This window comes from Calidris pugnax, unplaced genomic scaffold, assembly GCF_001431845.1.
Source record: "Calidris pugnax isolate Ruff unplaced genomic scaffold, ASM143184v1 scaffold42, whole genome shotgun sequence".
Classification (NCBI taxonomy): domain Eukaryota; kingdom Metazoa; phylum Chordata; class Aves; order Charadriiformes; family Scolopacidae; genus Calidris; species Calidris pugnax.
The window spans coordinates 4683102-4705035 of NW_015090920.1; the positions used below are offsets into that span (position 1 = coordinate 4683102).

A 21934-nucleotide genomic window follows, 5' to 3' on the forward strand; every position below is an offset into this window, starting at 1 on the left:
GTAATTATTCTGTTACAGAAACTAAGTAAAGACTGAGTAGCCTGAAGCAAATATAGCAGTGAATGGATTGAGAATCGCAACCCCTTTATGTTTTGATTTTGCTTGGCAATGAAGGTTCTCAGAAAAAACACTTCCTCTTATTCTGAGTGTTTAAAAAATAACAACCAAAAAACTGTGTTAAGTCCCACAAAAGAAAGGTGAATACCAGTCCTTCCTTTCCTGTGCCTCGTAACTAGGAGGAGGAGTCTGTGCAAAGCATTACCCCAACTTTAAGGAAGGGGAAAAGAAAAGATCTACCACACCAGTAGTATAAACTGGCAGGATGTGCCTGTGTCACCATTTCCCTCACCCTTATTTCCCATTGTACCCTGGTAGGTGGAATCCTGTGTATTTGTAGCTGCTGTACATCTCTACAGGCCAGTGTGTGTTTCCATGACTTAAATCAGCTGGTAAATCAGCAGGGATGTTGCTTTTAAGTATGAAAAGATGATTCAAGAAACTGCTTATGATGCCAGAAATGTTAGTATGTCAACAAAAAATGTAACAGAAAAAATAGCCTGAGACAAATGATGTGATACACAGGGACATGTGGTTTCTGTAAAAGAAAATCACGTGTTCTTCTGCTAAGATGTTTTGAGCATGTCAGGAAATTATGGACTTAAGAATCAGTTGAAATTTATTTGGTCTTTAAAAAAGCCTTTGGCAAAGCTTCTCAGTGAGAAGCTGCCAAATAAATTAAGCAACGTGATGTACTATGGCAAATTAGAAATTCACCAAGAGACAGTAAAACAAAGGGTAGGAAGGAATTAGCAATTTTTAAAGTATGACAAAAGGCTAACAGAGGGTTGTGCCATTACCAAGAGTGGAATTGTGCATATTTTAGCAAATGTGATCAGCACAAAATGATGACTGTGGGTAAGAGAATTGTAGACGATACAACCTTATGTGCATGAATCAAGATTAAAGCCTGAAAGGGAATAAAAAGAGGCTGGCTGACAGATAAACAAGGGGGCAAATGAAGTTATTGTTGACAAATACAAGGTGTACTGTGCCTTGGAAACAAGAGTCTAATCATGCACCTGGCTGGCTGATACAATGAACTGTAACTGCTCAGGGAAAGTCTCTGAGTATTGTTGTAGACAGTTCAATGAAAATCCTTTCTTGGCATGAGCATCAGTGATTAAAATGTACATTAGATATTTCAGTGTCTGTAGAATGAAATAGAAGTAACACTGAAAATATTACAATGCTGTTATTAACATACGGTGTTCTGCCACTCACGATACTCACTTCTGGTCACTGCATCAAAAAGATGTATCAGAAATAGAAGGGATTTTAAAAGCTGGTAATGAAAATGATTAGTGGGATGGCAAGAACTCCCTCGAAGAAAGAAGCTGAAAAGAATAGGACTGCCAGATATAGAAAGGAGGCGTGATCAAAGTAATGCCATGTGATAGAGAAGATAAATTGAACGGTTTCTGTTCTTCTTTCTTGTAATGTAAGAAGGAGGAGGCAACAAGAGAAACTCGAAGAAACAAATTTAAGAAAAAATGATAGACCAATAGATAATTTGGACCCAAATCCTCAAACTAGGTCTAAAGCTGGTAAAGAGTTGTCATGGTTTAGGCCAAATTGGACACTGACAGCAACAGATGCTCCCCCCCTCATCTCTTGCTCCAAGGAGAGGAGGGGGAGATATAAAGAGATTTATGAGTTTAGAAGGTGAATTTAAGAAAAAATAATTGACCAATAGATAATTTGGACCCAAATCCTCAAACTAGGCCTAAAGCTGGTAAAGAGTTGTCATGGTTTAGGCCAAATTGGACACTGACAGCAACAGATGCTCCCCCCCTCATCTCTTGCTCCAAGGAGAGGAGGGGGAGATATAAAGAGATTTATGAGTTTAGAAGGAACTGAACTACTTTAACGAAATATGAATATTAAAATAAAAATGAAATAATGAAATAGAAACAAAATATACAAAACCAAATCAAGCTCCCAGAAGGATGTCACCAGCAGGTACTGGGGAGGTCCCAGACCAGACTCAGCGACAGATGGGAACTAGATTCCAGTTCTGGAGTCAGGAACACATGGGTCAGGATCAAAGGCAGATGAACAGACAGGGTGCTCTTCAGACTTTGGCCATTGAAGAAAAAAGAGCTGACCCTTTGATCCCTCAGCTTTTACACTGAGCATGGGGCAGATGGGCTGGAACACCCCTGTTGGTCAGGTTTGGGTCACCTGTCCTGTCCTCTCCTCCCTGCAGGTGGGACCCCTCTGCTTTTCTGTTTCCAACCCTCCCATGGGGCAAGTAATGAAATTAGCTGACCTTGATTGTTATGGCAATAAGTGTAAGCAAGAGCCTCTCTGCATAGCATTCCTTGGCATGCAGTATAAACATTGGTCTTATCACTCTGAGAATGAACAGTTTTCTCCACAATACGCTGTTAATTTCAAAGAGTTAGAAGAGGCCTAGCTAAGAAGTGAAATTGCTGAACAGAAAGTTGGTTCTGTTTTACCTCAAACCAGGACAGGAGTGTATGGTTAAGTTGAAAATTATTGCCTATGTTGTATCAAGCACACACTGGAAAAACTTAGAACTGAGAAATAGCACTTGAGACTGGGAAGACTGTAAGGATTAAAATAAAGATGATACAAGTACTTGCACTGTTAAGGAGAATATCTACAGTTAAATAAAATAAACTCAGAAGGTAGGAGTCTTAACTGTTTCTGATGCAAGTCAAACATCATTTTTATGGGATTCTGAAAGAACTATTCTATTGAAGCAGGTTGTGCACTATAGTTTGTTGCAGTGTAATTGAGAGATCCAAATCTGGCACCAGCTGGGCTCAGAATGGGATCTTGGAGAAAACCTGTCAGCTGCCCTCTTGTTGTCTCCTATCTGTGGTTTGTGGATTAACAGCATAGTTGAGTCTAGAGAGGACATCTGATGGTTTGGGGAGCATTAGCACAGTGCAAGAGCTATTCCCTGTCTCAGGGAGGGAGAAGACAGCAGATTTGGGGCTGTTCATCCTGGAGAAGAGAAGGCTCTGGGGAGACCTTATAGCAGCCTTCCAGTACCTAAAGGGGGCCTACAGGAGAGATGGTGAGGGACTCTTTATCAGGGAACGTAAGATGAGGGATAACAGTTTTAAACTGAAAGAGGGGACATTTAGATTAGATATGAGGCAGAATTTCTTTCCTGTGAGGGTGGTGAGGCACTGGAACAGGTTGCCCAGAGAAGCTGTGGCTGCCCCATCCCTGGAGGGGTTCAAGGCCAGGCTGGATGGGCTTGGAGCAACCTGGTCTGGTGGGAGGTGTCCCTGCCCAGGGCAGGGGGGTTGGAACTTAATGATCTTTGAGGTCCCTTCCAACCCAAACCATTCTATTCTATAGTTTTGGGCTGTAACATTGCATGACCTGAGTCTCCCCTGTGGCCACCTTTAGAGCTCTACAGGGTTTCTTGTTTCTTATTCTGCAGCAAGTAGTCACTGCCTTGAGTTTTCCCTCCGAATAACATAGGATGGTAATTCTTGCCTCTTTTAGCTGCTGTCAAATGAGAAAACAAGGGGTAGCTTTTCCTTTAGAAGGACTTTAATTCTTAGCTTCTATTTCCAATAGCATTCCATTTTAAAAATAAATATTATTATTTATTTTTGAAAATTAATGTCTTATGGTAGGACTGGACCCAGGACATTGGGAGCTAAATATTGGGCTTGATGTTGTTTCATATGGGCTTTTTTGTAGATCAAAAATTCTTCCTTTCAAAACTCTAAATATTGGGCTTGAATCTGTCATTCCTTGCCTGTGAGTTATAAACATATTTTATTTTATGAGAAATCCATTAGGGATGCTGCAATTGTCTGTGAGCAGGAGAAAATTCCAGCTCAGATGAATCAGTCCCCCCCCCTATTCTCCTCGGTTCTCAAAAGATACTGCAGGGGTGGCATGCCATGCTCCTGGGAAGAGAAGGTGGGCTCCCACACACTTTGCCACCCAACTGCAGCAGTGACAGCCTTCAGAAGGCATCATATCGATGGTTGTGATAAGGGGTCTCTAGAAGAAGTGGTTAAATCTGTAGGCAGGGAAATGTTGATTGAAGGGGATCCTGGAGAAGAAACCCTGGCACACAGAATCTCAGTGGGTGTAAGAGATAAAGTTGCCATGGTGAGAGTGCTTGCTACCATTAGTACATCTTGGTGCTCTTCATGAAGAAGAGTGCTTACACACTGCTCTGCTCACAGATGATCCTGTTTCCAGTAGGGTAGACGGGCAATCTGGTTGGCATTTCTGGTGTAACCTGTTAATATTTAGAATTTACTGTGCTGCTATTCTTCTGCATGGTTGTTGCTTTAAACTGTCTTAGGTTAGCATTAGCTTCCAATTTTATTTTTTTTTTTCTTGTCAGGTGCAATTTTAAGATTCCAGAATTACTTTGTCATATTTATACGATACTAGGAATGTCATTCTGGAAAGTGGCTGGCCAAGAGAAATTCTCTCTTGCTGTCTGTTTGTTTAATACCGAATCTCCAGAGTCCTTCAACAACTACTGAATGAAAAGTTAATCACCACTAATGAAATGTGTTTTCACTGAATGTTAAAAAAGGGCTAAAAGATGGATGTCTCCCAGCATCACATTTTAGCAGACCTGAATTCAGGTCCTGTGTATGTGGAGCTGAGAATGCTGGACGTGACCTTGTGACTGAATTCCTCTTAGAAAATGAATCAGGCCAAATCTACACCCTCCTCTACTCTGCCCTGGTGAGGACACATCTGGAGTACTGTGTCCAGTTCTGGGCCTCCCCGGTTCAGGAAAGACAAAGAGCTACTGGAAAGAGTCCAGTGAAGGGCTATGAAGTTGATCAAGGGATTGGAGCATCTCTCTTGTGAGGAAAGGCTGGGAGGTCTGGTTCTGTTTAACCTGCAGAAGACTGAGAGGGCATCTCATCAATGCTTATAAATATTTAAAGGGTGGGTGTCAAGAGGATGGGGCCAGACTCTTTTCAGTGGTGCCCAGCGACAGGACAAGAGGCAACAGGCACAAACTGGAACACAGGAAATTCCATCTGAACTTGCAGAGAAACTTCTTTACTTGGAGGGTTGCAGAGCGCTGGAAGAGGCTGCCCAGGAGGTTGTGGAGTCTCCTTCTCTGCAGATATTCAGAACATGCCTGGACATGATCATATGCAACTTGCTGTAGGTGAGCCTGCTTTGGCAGGTGGGTTGGACTAGATGATCTCCAGAGGTCCCTTCCAACTCCTATCATTCTGTGAAGCTCCAACCTGAATTTTGACAGAGCTGTGTTTGGGAAATGCTGCTGTTAAGCCAGAGCTCTGCACCAGGACTCTCAGGATCTAAATCCCAGCACTGCAGGAAACGGGAAAATGCTGAAAGCCTTAGTTAAAGCTAGGTTTTCCAGGCTTCCTGGTGTAGAGCTGAGCTGTCACTAGAGCTGGAGCTCTCAGGGCTTTTGGACTCCTGGGCTACAGCAGCGACCCTTGAATCCCTGGCACAGCTGGCTGCTTCTGAGCCAAACCCAGGGAGAGGGGGGAAGAGTGCCACTCAGTGGGGTAAGGGAATCGTGCCTTGTTTGCCAAGAGTTCATCAAACCTCTCCGTGATTCAGGTGAAATATTTTGCGTTACACAAATTGCCATTTTCCAACCAAAATCTGTTTCACTGAAATGTTTCCAACCAACTCGAGTCACAACTGCAAATGAACGCGTGGAGCTCAGTCTGGTGCCAGTTTGTCCTTATTGCATTTTTGTCAATTAGTAAGGAAAAATTGTATGTATTTGCCAGTCTATCTGCAGGGAGTGGCCTGTCAGGATTTAAAATCAATTTCTGAAACTATAGGGGAAAAACTTTCAATATACCTGCCGCTACTATGCTGGGCTCAGCATAATTGTAGTCATACTGGAGAATGCAGTCTCTATGAGAATGAGCCTGCAGTCAGAATATGAGGACAGTAAAATTAACTGTGAGCATTAATTGGCTGATGAAATAGAATAAATGGCAAACACCATGTCTCATGTTTGTGTTTTATGATAACAGTGCTGTTTATTTTCTGATAGAGTTGATTTGCAGCAAACTGTTTCAGTCATGCCTTGGTATTGCCAGGTGCTGTGTTTTTATTCTGGTGATAGATGAATCAGTGATGGACATCGCTGTGCAGGTTGGTGTTTTGCTGGATTGCTCTGAACAATTGTTATTTAGGAGGTAGCATACAAGGTTCATGCTTAGCAGAACACGTAGGAGATAGGAATTTGTTTGTTCGTTTGTTATTTAATCAAGAAAGCTACTACTTCTAGCTTGGAAGTCTTTTTACGCAGTGACGGGTCATCAGGATCCAGTTGTAAGGACTTTGTTTGATCCAAAGCAGACTTCATCATTTCCATGCTGCAAAACAGATGTTCCTGATTTATTTTTTTTTAGTTGAGTCTGATGTTTATATTCTTTGACTTATGTGTGAAAGAATCCTACTGTTCTTAGTGCCTGACCTCTTTCCAAGTGCTCAGAATGAATTCACCCATTAGTTAACTTTAAAAAAAAAAAATGGTGTGAGAAGTGTAGAGTTGAGATTTCTGTAATGCTAGTAAACTGTAATAAACTGTTTTGCTTAATACCTGCTTTTATCTTTCACCTCTTGACCCAGGTTCATCAGCACCAAGACAGGGGTGAGACCTTTCAATGCCAGCTATGCCCTTTTACCTCCTCCCGCCACTTCAGCCTGAAACTCCACATGCGTTGCCATCAACATTTCCTCAGGACAGAATCCAAAGTGAAGGAGGAAATACCAGAAACTGAGGTGAAGGGGTCACCACAGCTAAGTAGTGACCCCTGCCCGGGACCACAGAGGGAAGGAGGTGGACCTGACCTTATGGGATCAGCATCTGTGGCTAAAACACCTGATGTGGCTGGGCAGCCTAGTGGAGGTATTCCACCTTTACTAGTGAAAGAAGAGCCCAAAGATGACAATGGCATCTCAGCTGCACCTTTTGCTCTTAGCACTGTTGACAGAGCCCCCAACAACACAAAGCTGAAAGACTCCTCTGACTTTGTGGCCAATACAGCATCAGCACTATTCAGCCAAGACATCTCTGTCAAGATGGCATCAGATTTTCTTATGAAGCTGTCAGGTAATTGAGCAGCAAGCAGCAGCGTCAGCTGCTCCTTTGCGGGCTGGGAAACACTTTGCCTTGGGTTTGCTAAATCATGGAATTGCAGGGAGAAAAACATTGCAACTTCTTAACTTCTAATGTCTTGTTTCTTTTGATAAAGAGAGGTGCGTGATGGAGGGGAGGAGGGGAAACAGTGAGAGAAGAGGGGGATTTTTCCGTTAATTACTGGGATTGGGAGTGAGAATTTTTTATCCAGGCTTTCATGTTCATAAATCTCATTTGGTGTGTTTTTCAGGCACGCTGAATACCTGTAGCTCTGGTTTGAAATCTCTGAGAGTCACAAGTGCCCAGCATGTTAGAGAATTCAGCTCTTAAGTTCTCTGTCTTTACCCATCTGTTAAATAGGATCCATAAAGTATTGGTCACCTTCTTTTCAGAGTAGTATTTGAGGTCTAACTAGTAAATAGGTGTGAAGTATGAATGTTACTGCATTTCTTGATTATTAACATTTAAAAAAAAGGTAGCCTTAGAGATCCATGATCAGCTTTTAATTTTTTTTATTTTTTTAACTGAAATCCACATCTAATGCAAAGCATGTGTTTATTGTGTTTTCTTTCACTGTCAGATTGTTGCTGTAAGAATTATGTTCATATGCGAAACTCTGAAGTGGAGGATGTGTTTAGGGTGAATCTATTATATTTTATGTGCTCTTTTGTTGTTTTGACTGAATACTTCAAACTTTGTTGTCAGGTAAACTGAGGAATTAGCTCTGTGCTCGTGCCGTAGCCTTGATGAAAGCACAGCCATTTATTTTGGAAAGGCTTGCTGTCCTCATATGCCCATACCTTTGTACCTCTGGGATTGCCATTCTGTGGGGAATCAAGTAGAATGGGTAAACACACGAAATCAAGCCTGAGGCTTCACGGAGCCAACCAGGAAAATGGAAAAGAGCTGAGGACAAGCAGGAGGTGAAATAGGCTGGCACAGATGGTTTGTAGTGTGGTTTGGAAGCCACAGAAACCTCCCCTTTAAAAAAAAAAATATATATATATCTGTTGATATAATCTATTATTATGACTGATAAAAGATCAGCGAGGATTATTCTGTTTTGATTTGCTTGGACATTTTTTTAGTTGAGTTTTGAATTTGGGCTCTATATGAAATCCAGATTTTTGAGTTGTCTGATAGTTGTCCTGTATATGTTGTTGTTCCGACGTCTATCTTAAATTTGGGTTGATGTGCACTAAGTGGCTCTACACATCAACTGTACTTGACCGGTAGACAGTAGTGCTTATGATGGCTGCAAGGATGAGAGGAGAAAGCAGGAAAAGGGGGGAAGGCCTGAAAGCTGAGAAAACATACAACATTTTGATGTGTTGTTTTTCATGTAGCAGTTGATGGGGAGCTGTTTACAGTTTGGCAGACAGTCATGTTTTCGGCGTCTGATCTATTGGCATCAGAAAAAGGATACAAATGTACATTATTCATGCAAAAGGCCTATGCAGTTATTTTATGGTGACTTACTAAAGGTCTTGAAACCTGACTTGTATGCACTGTTACCTAGCAACATGTTATAAAGTCACTGGGGGAGTGAGATGTATCTGCAATTTTGTATGTGTGCATATTTGGATTAAAATGTACTGCCAGTCACCAAGTTTATTACAACAGAAGAGCAATGCTAAAAGGAAAGGAATTTCTTTTCTCCTGAGATTTATATTGTGTTATATACATTTAACTTATGCTTTCCTCCATACAGCATGCACAAATTTAGAATAGAAATAGAAGTAATTCTCTTTGAGCAGGTCGGCTAAGTATTAGCTGCAATTTTGTGACTGCTTGCTGTGCTGAACCAAGTTCCTTTGAGTGATTTCTTTATTACGACACTGTCTTGTTAGACCCATCAGAACTTCAATTATTGGCCCTACCTTTTCAATGATATAAATCTTTTGACATCTCAAATTGTATATGCCAATTGTAACAGCCAACACAGATTTGTCGAGACCAAATTATGTCAAAACAATCTAATTTTCTTCTCTGACAGGCCTTGTGGCTAAGAAGGGAGCAGTAGATAGATATATAGACTTTTAGAATTTGGCACTTAGTCTTATTGAATATTGATGGTTTAAATGAACATTTATTTTTGCTTGCCAATGTTTATCGCTGCTTTTCTTCTTGGTTGGTGTCAGTTTGTATGCTCCCAGTTTCATGGGAGACCTCGGGGCCTGTTGGTTTTCATTTCTGGGCAGTTGCAACCTCTTCTTTTTCCAAGCGTGGGACTCAGAGAAGTGCTTGTCTCCCTTCAGAACTAAGACAATTTCCAGAAATTTATCTGGTCTGCCTGAAAGATGGTACGAAATCAGTGCTTATTAACTATTACGAATTTTTAAATCGAGTCTTAACAGGCATGGACATAATCTTGACTCTCAGTATTATTTCTGATTGCGTGATGCAGTACCTTTCTAGTCTAGATGAAGTAGATGTCAGGTGGTTGGTAAACAGTGTGTGGAAAGTAGTTTGCAGTCTACAAGAGATCTGTAAAAAATGTGCTGCCGTTCAACAAACAGTTGCACGAATACAAACCCAGGAACAACTAGTTAGGTAACAGTTCTGTGGGAAAGGAACAGGGGTTAAACCATCATAGTGCTATTAAAAAGGCAGTCATTTTACTGGGATGTATACAGAGAGAAACAGCATCAAAGAAGGGGGAAGCAGTCCTGCTCTTCTCAGTCTTGCTGAGGTCCAAGGTTTTGGCACTGTAGTTTATGGAGAGTGTGGACAGTTGGAAGGACTTCAAAGGAGAGCAGCAGAAGTGACTGGAGGTTTAGAAAACATGTCTAGTGAGGATGGATAAAAGGGGAGTGAGGTTGTGAAGCCTATAGAGAAGACTAAGGAGAGTCATTAATGAGCCTTCAATGCATTAAAAAGTCTGCACGAGGAGAAGGAAATAACCTGCTGGTAATTCATTGTAATTAGGACAAAAATAACAAGTTTATATTGCTGTGGGGTTTAAGCTGGCATTAGGAAAATCTTTCCAAAAGTTGAGGCAGGTTAAACCTCTATGATAGTTTGGCTGGAGGCATTGTGGCATCTCTGGCAGTGCAGAATTTCAAGAACAGGTTAGATAACTACCTGTCGGATACGGTTGATCCCATACTAGGCACTAAGATGGACTAGATCTGTGTATCTCCGTGAAATGTAGGACACCAGAAGCAGTTGCAAGAAATATCAGCTGAACAAAACCAGCAAGCTGTAGAGAAGCAAAGTGGGGAAAAAACTTACAGATGTTCAAAGTTAGACCTGATTTCAAGGGGGTCAGAAATAATTGTGATGACGCTGCTCAAAATGGCCTCTCAATTTTTTTCTGACAGGCTTAGGGGAGCTTTAGATTTAAAGAAATACTGATGTGGGTGACCTTTTGAGATCCTTTCAGCCCTAATTCTGTGCTATTCATTTCTAGTTACCTATTTTATGAAATAAGGCATTACAAAAATCACCAAACGTAAATCTAAAAATAAGAAGAAATCTTGATATGTTTTTTTCCTGACTCCATTCTCTAGGATTCTATGAAATTTTACTTAATTTAGAAGTGATGCGGGTGACCTTTTGAGATCCTTTCGGCCCTAATTCTGTGCTATTCATTGCCAGATAGATTTCTAGTTACCTATTTTATGAAATAAGACATAACAAAAATCGCCTAATGTAAATCTAAAAATAAGAAGAAACCTTGATATTTTTTTCCTGACTCCGTTCTCTAGGTCCTAGTTTAAGGTAGAAATTTAAAAGGATTCTATGAAATTTTACTTAATTTAGAAAGGGTTATTGTTTGTAAAGACAATTAGCAGATGATATTTAACAAATAAACAGAAGACTATTTAAGCAGGGGAACGTTTTTACCTTCAAATCTTCCCCCCCTTATTTCAGTAGGACTGGTTGTATGCCTTAAGTAGCCTGAGTACTTTGCTGCATCAGTGCTTTGCCAGAATGTTTTCTTCCCCCAGTCCATTAATTCCACATTGAAACTTTGTAACTGCATTCATATCTGAATTTGCAGAGTATTTGCTTTTCCTGTTTCAAAGGTTTCAACAGCAGACATTATACAGCACACGTCTTTAAATACTGTTGTCCTTCCACCCACTTCTAAGGCTTGTTTTCTTTTGTAATAAAAACCGGCTTTCACAGTGATCCAAATTACAATGGCCAGTGCACTGTAGTGAAGTTATTACTATGCCTGTGTTATGTGCTGCAGTTACTTTTCATAACATTCAAAAATAAATGAATCTCATCAGAATGAATGGGATTCCTGCACTATTGATCTCAAAGGAATTCCGTGTGGAAACAGTAATTGTAAAGCATACTTCATTGCTGGCCTCTCTCTACCACCTCTCCGAGTTCACCATGTGCCTCACTCTAGAAGGGGTGTCTTGTGGTGATGTTTATTATTATTATATTACCAAGTGTGCCCTGCTTCTGCAGTTCTTTTTATGTTCCCCAAGTTATTCGCATCGAAAAAAAACTTTAAAATAGGAGGAAAGAGAGAGAACATGTTGAGAGTCTGGGGTTGGCCATGTTAAACAAATGAGAAACTGTGTTTTCTCCCAGTTTAAGTCATACATGCTGTCACCAACATGTGAGGAGTCAAATATTTATTTTGGAAAATAATGCCATCCTGGGATTTTGGTGGCTGTCCAACGTACTTGGACTCCGCGTTCGTGTTTTATTAGCTGATTCCATTAATGGAATAATGAAATAGGAAATCACCAGACATACAGAATATTAGTTGATAAGCTAAGTAAACACTTCGACTTTTTGTCCTGTTTGGCTCTTTAAAACTACTACATTCCTTAAAGGTAACACAGGTAATTTGAAATGTTTTAGCATTTGCCATTGACAGTACTGAACTGACTGCCTTGAACTCTTCAAACAGCTATTTTATTTAAAATAAAAGCATGACCAATTAAACTGTCATAATTGATGTATTTGTGTAGTAACTTCCAAAGAAAAGACCGTGCTGCCTATATTTAGGATTTGTAGTTTATGCCAGAATGAAAAATTTCAATTAGAATATATAAGCACACAGGACTGGCAATTATTGAGCCATATCCTTAATTTAAAAATACTGTGAATTCCACAATGCTGCTGTCAGTGTAAATACCCCTGATGTCATCAAGCTCTCTCTTTGAAGTGTCTCTCCAGATTCACATTTTCATAATTTCCATACAGACCTTTAATTTAAAATAAAACTGAAAAAGAGCAATAGCACCGTTAATTAAAACTTGGGCAAATAAAAGCTTGTACTAATCTTTGCCACTGATATAATACCACCCTTGTAATCTCTTTTCTGCAATTGCTTACATCCAGGAAATTGTGTCTTACATCCACAATTTCCTGACATCCTTAAAATCATACCCATCGTGTTTTACACCTTGAAGAAATATGTAGAATTTAGCAAGATAAAGCAGCGTAGACTCTGGTCTAATTCAGTCATTTAAATTGCATGATAACAAACTGCTTTTTTGTGAACTCAGCCCAATAACTTGAAAGAAGACATGAATGTGATTCTGGACCAGCTCGGTGCTTACAATGTAGCTTTTTATATCTACACAAACTCTTACACTTGGAGTATAAAACTAGACTAGACTGATGGCTCTTTTGCTTCCCTGCTGACACCGTTACTCTGGACAGAAGTGTAAGCTTGTGAGCCTTTCTGTCACATCTGTCCAAAATGGGAACTGAAGACATTGTTAGTTCAATCATCTCTGATTGTTTGGTTTGGTTTGTCTTTTCTTAAACAAATATGAAGGTCAGTCTGGAGGTGTTTCTCCCCTTCTCTGTTGCTGTTCCTTTGTAGAGAGAAGAAATTTCCATACTGCAAATAATTCTTTCCTATCAGCAACAAATTTCCCTTTGCTCCTTTCACTCTCCACCCTCTCTTTTCTCCAGCTTTCCCTGGATTTTACCTATTCTGTTGGTTTTTTGATTTTTACCTGGAAATGAGAAGATGGTCTTCACAGATATTGCAACCTTGTTTAGCTGGTGGAACTTTGGCTGTACAACACACATCTTGGGGCATGGGGGGATGTGTGGTCCTACAGCTGCCTTAGTGAAGTGCCTAATTTCTTCATTCATGGACTAGAACATTGTGAAATTTTGAGGGGACAGTAGCAGGACTGGTTATTCTCCAGTGCTGTGTCTCATTTTGCTTAACTGCAGTTCCTTAAATGCAAAGCAGCCGTAGAGAGCATCAGGATCGTTAGCTGGCCTTTTCTTAACTTCTGCTTACACAATTTTAACATACTTAAGCAAGATGTTTTGGAAAACCTCATGTTTTAAGTGGCCTCTGGAAGCCCAGAGGTGGCAAGTCTTGGCATCGTCGTACTTCTCATGATTGTCTATTCTGCCATTCCACTGCTTTGATAAAAAGAAGTGTTTTAATACTGAGTGCCCTTGAGTCATAAGTAGCTTTTTCATTGAGAGCTCCCACCCTCTTCCTTGGAATCCTACAGGTTAGTTCATTTGGCTGAAGGCAAAGTAGAGGGCTTTGAAAATGAGATGTGGTTGAGTTAGCACTCCCAGGAGAGTTGGGTAACGTGAGGTGCACTGGGACAGATTAATGCTCCAGGGCAGAAGGCACTAAAAAGAAACAAGAGACCAGGTGGTCTGTCCTGACAGAAGAACAGTATTTCTCCCTTTGGGCCGCTTACCATGTAGACAGCCCCTGTGTTTAACAAGTTGAACGTAATTTATCAGCCCAATTGGATTTTAGTCTGGAGATTCTCCAACAGGTTCCCATTGCATAGATTTTTCTTTCAGAGCAATTAGCTCACTGGTGGCTTCTTCTGCGGTGCTTGTACCCCTTACTCAGTTCTTGAATGTCATCAAATACAAGCCATAGTCTGTGCAGAACACCAACACCTACCTGCACGTTTCGATTACTAGAGGGAAAATAGCAGAAGACTCAAGTCATACCATTTATTGACTGCAGCTGCCTTCAGAGTGGTGTCCAGTGTTGATGAAATGTGTCTTCCAAATATTGTGGAACTGAACTGTCAAAGGTCCATGGTTTGTTTTAACCACCGCAGCTCGCAACTAACCAGGAAATTAGTTAGCTGGAACTAACCAGGAATGGAAGGCTCCCTGTGTCATTCAGATGCTCTAGCTCCAGTAAGACCTGGATAAAATACTGTCCTTTCTTCCTCAGGTAGAAGTCGTGCCAGAGTTCTCTTGCCACGGCGGCTCTGAGGAGAATCACAAAGGAAGGTTTTTCTGCAAGATCTTAAGGAGACCAGCTCAATTTGCAGTGCCTTTTGGAATGTGATCTCAGTCCCTTTTCTCTCAGCCACAGCTGACCTGCTCTCTCTCATCTTCATAGCTGTAGTCAGGCATCACTTACAAAAAATATGATGTTGCAGCAGTGTACTGTGGCATTTTCATCACAGTTCCTTTCAGCCCAGACTCTGTAGATGCTTTTTCTTGTGGCCTCTTTTGAGGCAGCGTTTTTGTTGTGGATTCCTTTTTTCTTTCTTATGTTCTTTGCTCAGACAGATGGAACGGTGACCAACTCCTTGCTGATTGTGACTTGTAACATTGAGCTTGGCTTGAAGTAATCAGTCCATTTTTCCTCTTTCAATTATAAACAATTTGAGCATTTAGAAATCCTCCTAAGTGGACTGATGCAGTTAGCAGCTTCTACCAGAGTGTTTCAGATTAGTGGCAGATGCCCAAAGCTTTTCTTGTGGCCTTTGGCAGTTTGAGGAAAGTGTTATAATTCTCATCATCTACTTTTGCCAAATGGATCAAATTATTCCAGTTTCCAGGAAGATAGAAATCAGCAATCTGGAATCTTCTATGATCTGGTTTGTTGTTTTCTTCTGGGTATGGAATGGAATGGGGAATTATCTACCCTGCTTGAGAGACTGCTGCCTGTTGGTTGTGTTTGTTGGGTGGCTTTTTCTTTTTTTTTCCTTGCTGTGTATTTCAAAATTAAATTGCTGGGTTTTTTGGATTCAGTCTTCAGGCAACACATCCTTCAGTCTGTTCTCATTGCAGTTCAGAATGAATATGAATATAAGCTAAATACAAATTAAGTATATGTATGTGTATCTATTTTTGGATGTAGATAGAAGATGTTATTCCTTCTAGGAAGTAATAACTTTGTAGTTCAAATATACTTGAATAGACTTCAACATCATCTTTTTAATCCTTGTCTAGTTCTAATTTTTAGAAGATTCCTGGGTCATACAATTTTTGAAAAACTGGTCTCGGTCAACTTTTATTTCCCTAATTTGCAGTGTTTTTTCTTACATGTGTTTATTGTTCTCCCTAATATGATTAGTGGATGCATCATAGTTGCTATTTCCCATGTGTTAGCAATTTTGCTCATAACTGTGGTGGATCTAAGACGGGACAGAGACAAGAGTGGTGGAGATTTTTGTTGGTTTTGGGGTGGTTTGTGTTTTGATTTGGAGTTGCTTTTTTTTCCTTTAAGATTTAATGTATGGATCTGATAGACTGGACAACCTCCCTCTTTTTTCATTTATCCTTCTATTTAGGCTTCATTTACCTTGGAACCTGCTTTAGTATATTTCAAGAAAGAGTAAAAGCCCCGTTAATTGAAGCAAAAGACCCATTAATTGAATCAATTGCGTTGAAAGTAGCCCAATAGTTGTCTGATTTTATTTGGGTTTGTATTCTGGGTGAAGAAAAGTAAGGTAAATAACTCTTCTATTTTTGTGATTTGTCTAGAATTAAAAGCTTTGATTTTTGGAAAGTGTGGTCAGTTCAGGGAATGTGCTATTGGTTAATTTGCGAAATACAACCTGACTTCTTTCCTAATTTATTAGTTCTGTCTTTTATCCAAAGCAAAGCAGATAGGGTAGGCAGAAACAGCAACATAGGTAGGAACAATAGGTTGGGGGTTTCTTTCCCTTCACATAATACTGACAAATGTACATTCTAAGGGCTTCCTCTGGGTTGTAGGACCCTGACCATGTGTTATATTTCTCATTGTTCTTTTAGACACACAGGGACAAAGTGAGTATACAGATCTCATGAAGAGCTCGTTTAGATTGTGGTTGATGTTGTGCTGGTAGATTGGTTGTCAACGTAGTTTTAGCATTGTTAGCCCGAGTGGTGGCTCAGAAGCGTGAGGGAGCTTCTAGCAGCATGTATTGTCATAGTAGGAGAGATGATGTGTGGGGTAGGGAAAGAAGGGGAAAGTGAGACATGGGAAAGGAGGTAAACTTGATGGATGGGCTGCTCAAGACGTTCTGGGTATGTCACTGTCATGAAACTATTTAAACTCAGATGTGACCTACCTTGACTTTTTGGTTCTCTGAGCTATCAGAACTTTGCTTCATCTCAGTAGAGTTTGAGAATAGCCTGGGATGAAAAGAACAGAGGTACCACTTGTTACTGCCCTTGGTTTGGGTCAAAGTGGATGCTGTGTTTTGGCTTGGTGATACGAGGGTTTAATAAATGCTCATTTCTTCCAAAAGCACCCCCTTTGATCCTCCTCCTTGTGGCGGGGAAATCCATAAGGCATCTGCCACTGCACACTATAGCACCTGATTCTGAAATAAAGTCCCTGTGATTCTACTTGTGTATGGATGGTTTTGCTCTTAACCTGCCTTATAACGGACCATGGTATATGGTTGCAAACTGACACAGATCAATGTGTGTGAGCTTAATATCAGCTCTGTATTTCAAATGGTAGAAGCGAATGCTGCCCTGGTCTGTAGTACTTCTCAGCCTGTTTGCTGCCCTGGGTCACGGGCAGATCCATAGCTGGCTTCCCAGGTTAATGATTGTTCTCAGTGGGTTGTCTTTCCCTCTTCACTCAGACAAACGTTTCCTGTATTTTCTGGGAAAATTTGAATTTATGCCTTCTTGAAATGAATAAATTCAAAAGGTTTTTTTCTCCGGGTTCTCTGAAAGTTCAGGCAGAATGCTCTCTATCAGCTTCGCTCAGCTCCCGGTGGAGGTATTTTTGATATCAGTTGCAGCTCGAGTGGCATGTTTCAGAACCTTAGCTTGTATTTGGATGATTAAAACATGCTTTAGTGTTTCATGTTTCTGCTTTTTGCACCTTTTTTTTTTAAAAAAAAAAAGGAAAAACAATTCCTAATACAGGTTAAAGTGCTTATGGGTCATAATAAAAATTACATGGTTAAGGTAATTTAATTTCTGAAGTAGTGAATAGCACCAATGTGTATGTACATGCTGCTTATGTGTACACTGTTTATACCACTTGCTTTAATCTTATTTGGTTATGACTTGCCAACCAGTAAGAAAGAAGAAAAATCAAACAACTCTGGAATATAAACTGTTGAGTTACAAGGTAATCATAGAATCACAGAATGGTTAGAGTTCGAAGGGACCTTAGAGATCATCGAGTTCCAACCCCCCTGCCCTGGGCAGGGACACCTCCACTAGAGCAGGTTGCTCAAAGCCCCATCCAGCCTGGCCTTGAACACTTCCAGGGATGGGGTGTCTTATTAAAAAAAAAAAAAACAAAAAAAACAACAAAACAAACCATCACAAAACAATGGACTGTGTGTGAATGAACAAAGCTCAAAGTAGTAAGTGGAAGTGTCTGTTTGCAATAAAGATGGCAATTGTACCCCATATTGTAGGATTGAGCTCTCTAGGAGATGGTGAGCATTTCACAGTTGGATGCAGGAATTCAGATTCTCTAGGAGTCAGATTTAGGGGGCACTGCTGAGAAGGGGAGTATCTGAGGAAATAAGTCAGGAAAGTGAGGAACCAGAGAGTAGGTAAGAAGCAGTGAAGTAAGTTGGAGGAGAAAGTAGACCAAGGGCTTAAGCGGGTAAGCATTGCCAGATTTTGTTGGGTTCATCTGACTGGTTAGTACCCTGCCCTTTTGGCTGGATATCACCATCCCTGTGATATGCCAGCTCCTTGGCTTTTCCTGTTCATGTCATGGGTTTGTGAAATAAATAGCTCTCTGCAGCAGGCAGTGCACGCTGGCTTCAAGTTAACACCAAGTTAAGCGGGAATGTTGATCTGCACGAGGATAGGGAGGCTCTACAGAGAGACTTAAATAGGTTGGATGGATGGGCCAATATTAATGGTATGAGCTTCAACAAGACCAAGTGCCAGGTCCTGCACTTGGCCACAACAACCCCCTGCATCGGTACAGGCTTGGGGAAGTGTGGCTGGAAAGCTGCCTGGTGGAAAAGGACCTGGGGGTTCTAATTGACAAGCAGCTGAATATGAGCCGGCAGTGTGCCCGGGTGGCCAAGAAAGCCAATGGCATCTTGGCTTGGATTAGAAATAGTGTGACCAGCAGAAGTCAGGAGGTGATTGTGCCCCTGTACTCAGCACTGGTGAGGCCACACCTGGAGTGTTGTGTCCAGTTTTGGGCACCTCAATACAAGAGAGATCTGGAGGTGCTGGAGCGGGTGCAGAGGAGGGCAACGAAGCTGGTGAAGGGCCTGGAGAACAAATCATATGAAGGGCGGTTGAAGGAGCTGGGGCTGTTTAGTTTGAGGAAGAGGATACTGAGAGGTGACCTCATCACTCTCTACAACTACTTGAAAGGACATTGTAGAGAGGTTGGTGCTGGTCTCTTCTCACAAGTAGTTAGCGATAGAACAAGAGGGAAGTGATTCAAGCTCCAACAGAGTAGGTTTAGAGTGGACATTAGGAAGAAATTCTTCACAGAAAGAGTGGTCAGAGACTGGAATAGGCTGCCCGGGGAGGTGGTTGAGTCACCATCCTTGGATGGTTTAAGAGTCGTTTAGATGTGGTGTTGGGGGATATGGTGTAGGGAAGAACTTTGTAGAGTAGATGGTTGGGCTTGATGATTCCAAGGGTCTTTTCCAACCTGAATGATTCTATGATTCTATGATTCTAATGCCTTGCTGCAGCCTGTGAAAGCGATGGTGGGGTACCTCCTTCTTACATGGTCCGAGTGAGATTTGACAGCTCATCTGCTCTGTCAGGCAGATGAGCTGATAGGTAGGCAGGGGATTGTCATATGGAAGGAGGAAAATATGTAGGAGAGGTAGTGGGGTAAATGGTGAGAGAGCTTAGAAAGATAACAAAATAGGGACGATGCTTTATCTTTCATACTTGTGGAGACAGAGGTTTAGAGAGGTGAGAGAAGTTTGTGGCACTGAACAAGTCGTCTGCTGTGTGTTACTGGGAATTTAAAGTGAAATTTTGGACAAGAGAAAGCCACTAAGAGACAGGGAAGAAGGTGTCTCTTGATGGTCAAATGTAAAGAATCATAAGAAGAGCTGTTGAAAAATAGTGCAACTTCAAAAGCCACTAAGAGACAGGGAAGAAAGTATCTCTTGATGGTCAGATGTAAAGGATTATAAGAAGAGCTGTTGAAAAATAGTGCAACTTCTTTAGCCTTCTGTTTGTCGTGCAGTCTGCCTGTGAATTTGTATTGCTTGTGTTTGGAAGTATTGTTTAAGAGGTGTTCTTGGTTTTATCCCTTCAACCAAATGCAGTCCAAAGGATCTACTACCGTCAAGGGGTATCAGAAAGACTGTTCAATAGCAACGTTGTTCACTGTCCAGATTTTAAGCTGCCCCAAGGTCTCTGTACCCTTCTCTGAGACTGTGCAGCTGCTCACAAGGAGCATTTGAAAGGATTACTTTAAACATGCTCTTTTTTTTTTATGGATGTAGAACCTGAAACAGTGTTCTAATTTTTAAACGTGCTCTTTTTTTTAATGGATGTAGAACCTGAAACAGTGTTCTAATCACAGAATGGCTTGGGTTGGAAGGGACCTTAAAGATCCATCTAGTTCCAAACCCCCTGCCCTGGGCAGGGACACCTCCCACCAGACCAGTTTGCTCAAAGCCCCATCCAACCTGGCCTTGAACACCAAGAGGGAAGGGGCAGCCACAGCTTCTCTGGGCAACCTGTTCCAGTGCCTCACCACGCTCAGAGCAAAGAGTTTCTTCCTCCTACCTAATCTAAATCTCCCCTCTTTCAGTTTAAAACTGTTACTCCTTGTCCTATCCCTAATGACATCTTCCACTGCAGAGATGTCTTCTGAAAATCCCTCTGTTCTCTTTCTTAACAAATACCAACTTTCAGGACATAAGAATTTGCTGTTCTTTTCCCTTTTACTCCCCTCTTAGGTTTCCTGTCTTTCTACTCTTCACCTCTTGTTTCTCTTCCATGTTCTAAGAGCTCAATATGTAGTACCCATGGGTTTTGCTAAATTTGCGTTTATATAAAATGATGTTTTAAACTTCCGTCAAGCCTGTAGAACGTCTACAAACCAATGACCAGGGGTATGCTTTTAGGAGGAGTAGGGGCAAAAAAGATGTTTTCTTGAGCTCTGGTACATGCAGATTTTTGTGCTTCAGAACTGTCCCTTTGAACAAAAGATGCAGAAGTTTGTTCACCCCTTAAGCCACCTTTCAGTACTGCTTGACATGCTTGTTTCCAGTACCTGCTCTGGTGTTTCTCAGGTTTCTTAAATACTGCTTGACATGCTTGCTTCCAGTACCTGCTCTGGTGTTTCTCAGGTTATGGTTTCTTCCTGTTACTAGATGCTCTATGACTATATATTACATATTTCATTAAGTCTCACTTCTTTCCTTCTCTTGACAGCTGCAAATCAAAAAGAGCCATTGACTCCTAAATTTAAAGTGAAAGAGGAGCCTAAGGATGAAGAAGCTGCAAGTTCAGCCTTGTCTCAGTCCAGCTATGTGTTCAGCCAGGAATCTGAAGCCTCAGCTCCAAACGTCCCTGAGGAGAAACTCAAGCCACAGGAAGCGCAGGCAAATGTGATGAGGCAGGACATGTCAGTCAAAGCAGCATCTGAGCTCCTCATGAAGCTCTCAGGTAGGTATTTCATTTAATAATATTCAACTTCTTTATTATTTTTCACGTGTGTCAGGAGGGTTACCTTGCAGAAGATATGTTTAGCTTTAGTAGCAAGTGAAGGAACAATTGAAAAGGTTCATATACATCTCAGATTGGTCTGTCACCGTAGCATGTAATAATCAGTGCTCTGGTTGGCACATTAATGACTATGGAATAAGTTAAAAGAAATAATGCCTTGTAGTTTTTAGATATCGTCATTTTTAAAATGTACCAAAACATGTTAATACCAATTTATTCACACGTGTCACTTGATTAACATCATAAGAATGCGTGTCTGTACTGAACTATACCTGATACGGCTTAATAAATGATGACATTTAAAGCCTTTTACTTTTTGTGACAATAGGTTGTACTCAAAATTAAAAGATTCACTGTGTAAACTGAGGCAGCTGTTAGGGAGACCACTTGAACTTGCCTACATCACCTCAGAGATACACCCTCCTGGCAGACAAGTAGACAGTATGCGTGTGTATACACACACACGTACTGCTGCAGCTGGAGGGAGTCAAAGAAAAGTGTATGTTCTGCTAATTAGGCTTTGTCTAACTGTCAGAGTCAAGGTTTAACTTTAAGGGAAAGTAAAAGGATTGAATTCTCCCTGCTGGCAACAGGTTAAGTGAATTATAAAAAGGCTTTGAACTTGTAATAGACTTCAGTTTTTAAGACCGAGATGTGAAAGTCGGTCTGGGAGGCTGGGTTCCATACTGCTGCACCTAAACTAGATCAGTTAGTTCTTAAGTCTTCTCCAAAACTGGACAAGACTTATTTTTTTAAGTATGCCAAAGTCACGCAGGAGGTGCCAATATAAATGCTCACAAGTTTAGTAACTTCTGAGATCCCTGCCAAACCTATCTGAAATAATTTGGCTTGAATGAATGCTGTCAACATTGAATTTGAGCTCAAATTTATACCTGAAAGACTTTAACTGACTAGGATCTCCCC

General features: G+C 41.0%; 1 protein-coding gene across 1 annotated transcript in view; it reads left to right on the forward strand.

The window, feature by feature from the left end:
- The window catches only part of ZNF827 (zinc finger protein 827), a 127224-nt gene that overhangs the window by 49630 nt on the left and 55660 nt on the right, over positions 1 to 21934 (forward strand). The window contains exons 4-5 of the mRNA XM_014949965.1: positions 6655 to 7138; positions 20717 to 20950. Of these exons, the coding sequence (XP_014805451.1) occupies positions 6655 to 7138; positions 20717 to 20950 (718 nt within the window). The remainder of the gene's footprint in view (positions 1 to 6654; positions 7139 to 20716; positions 20951 to 21934) is intronic.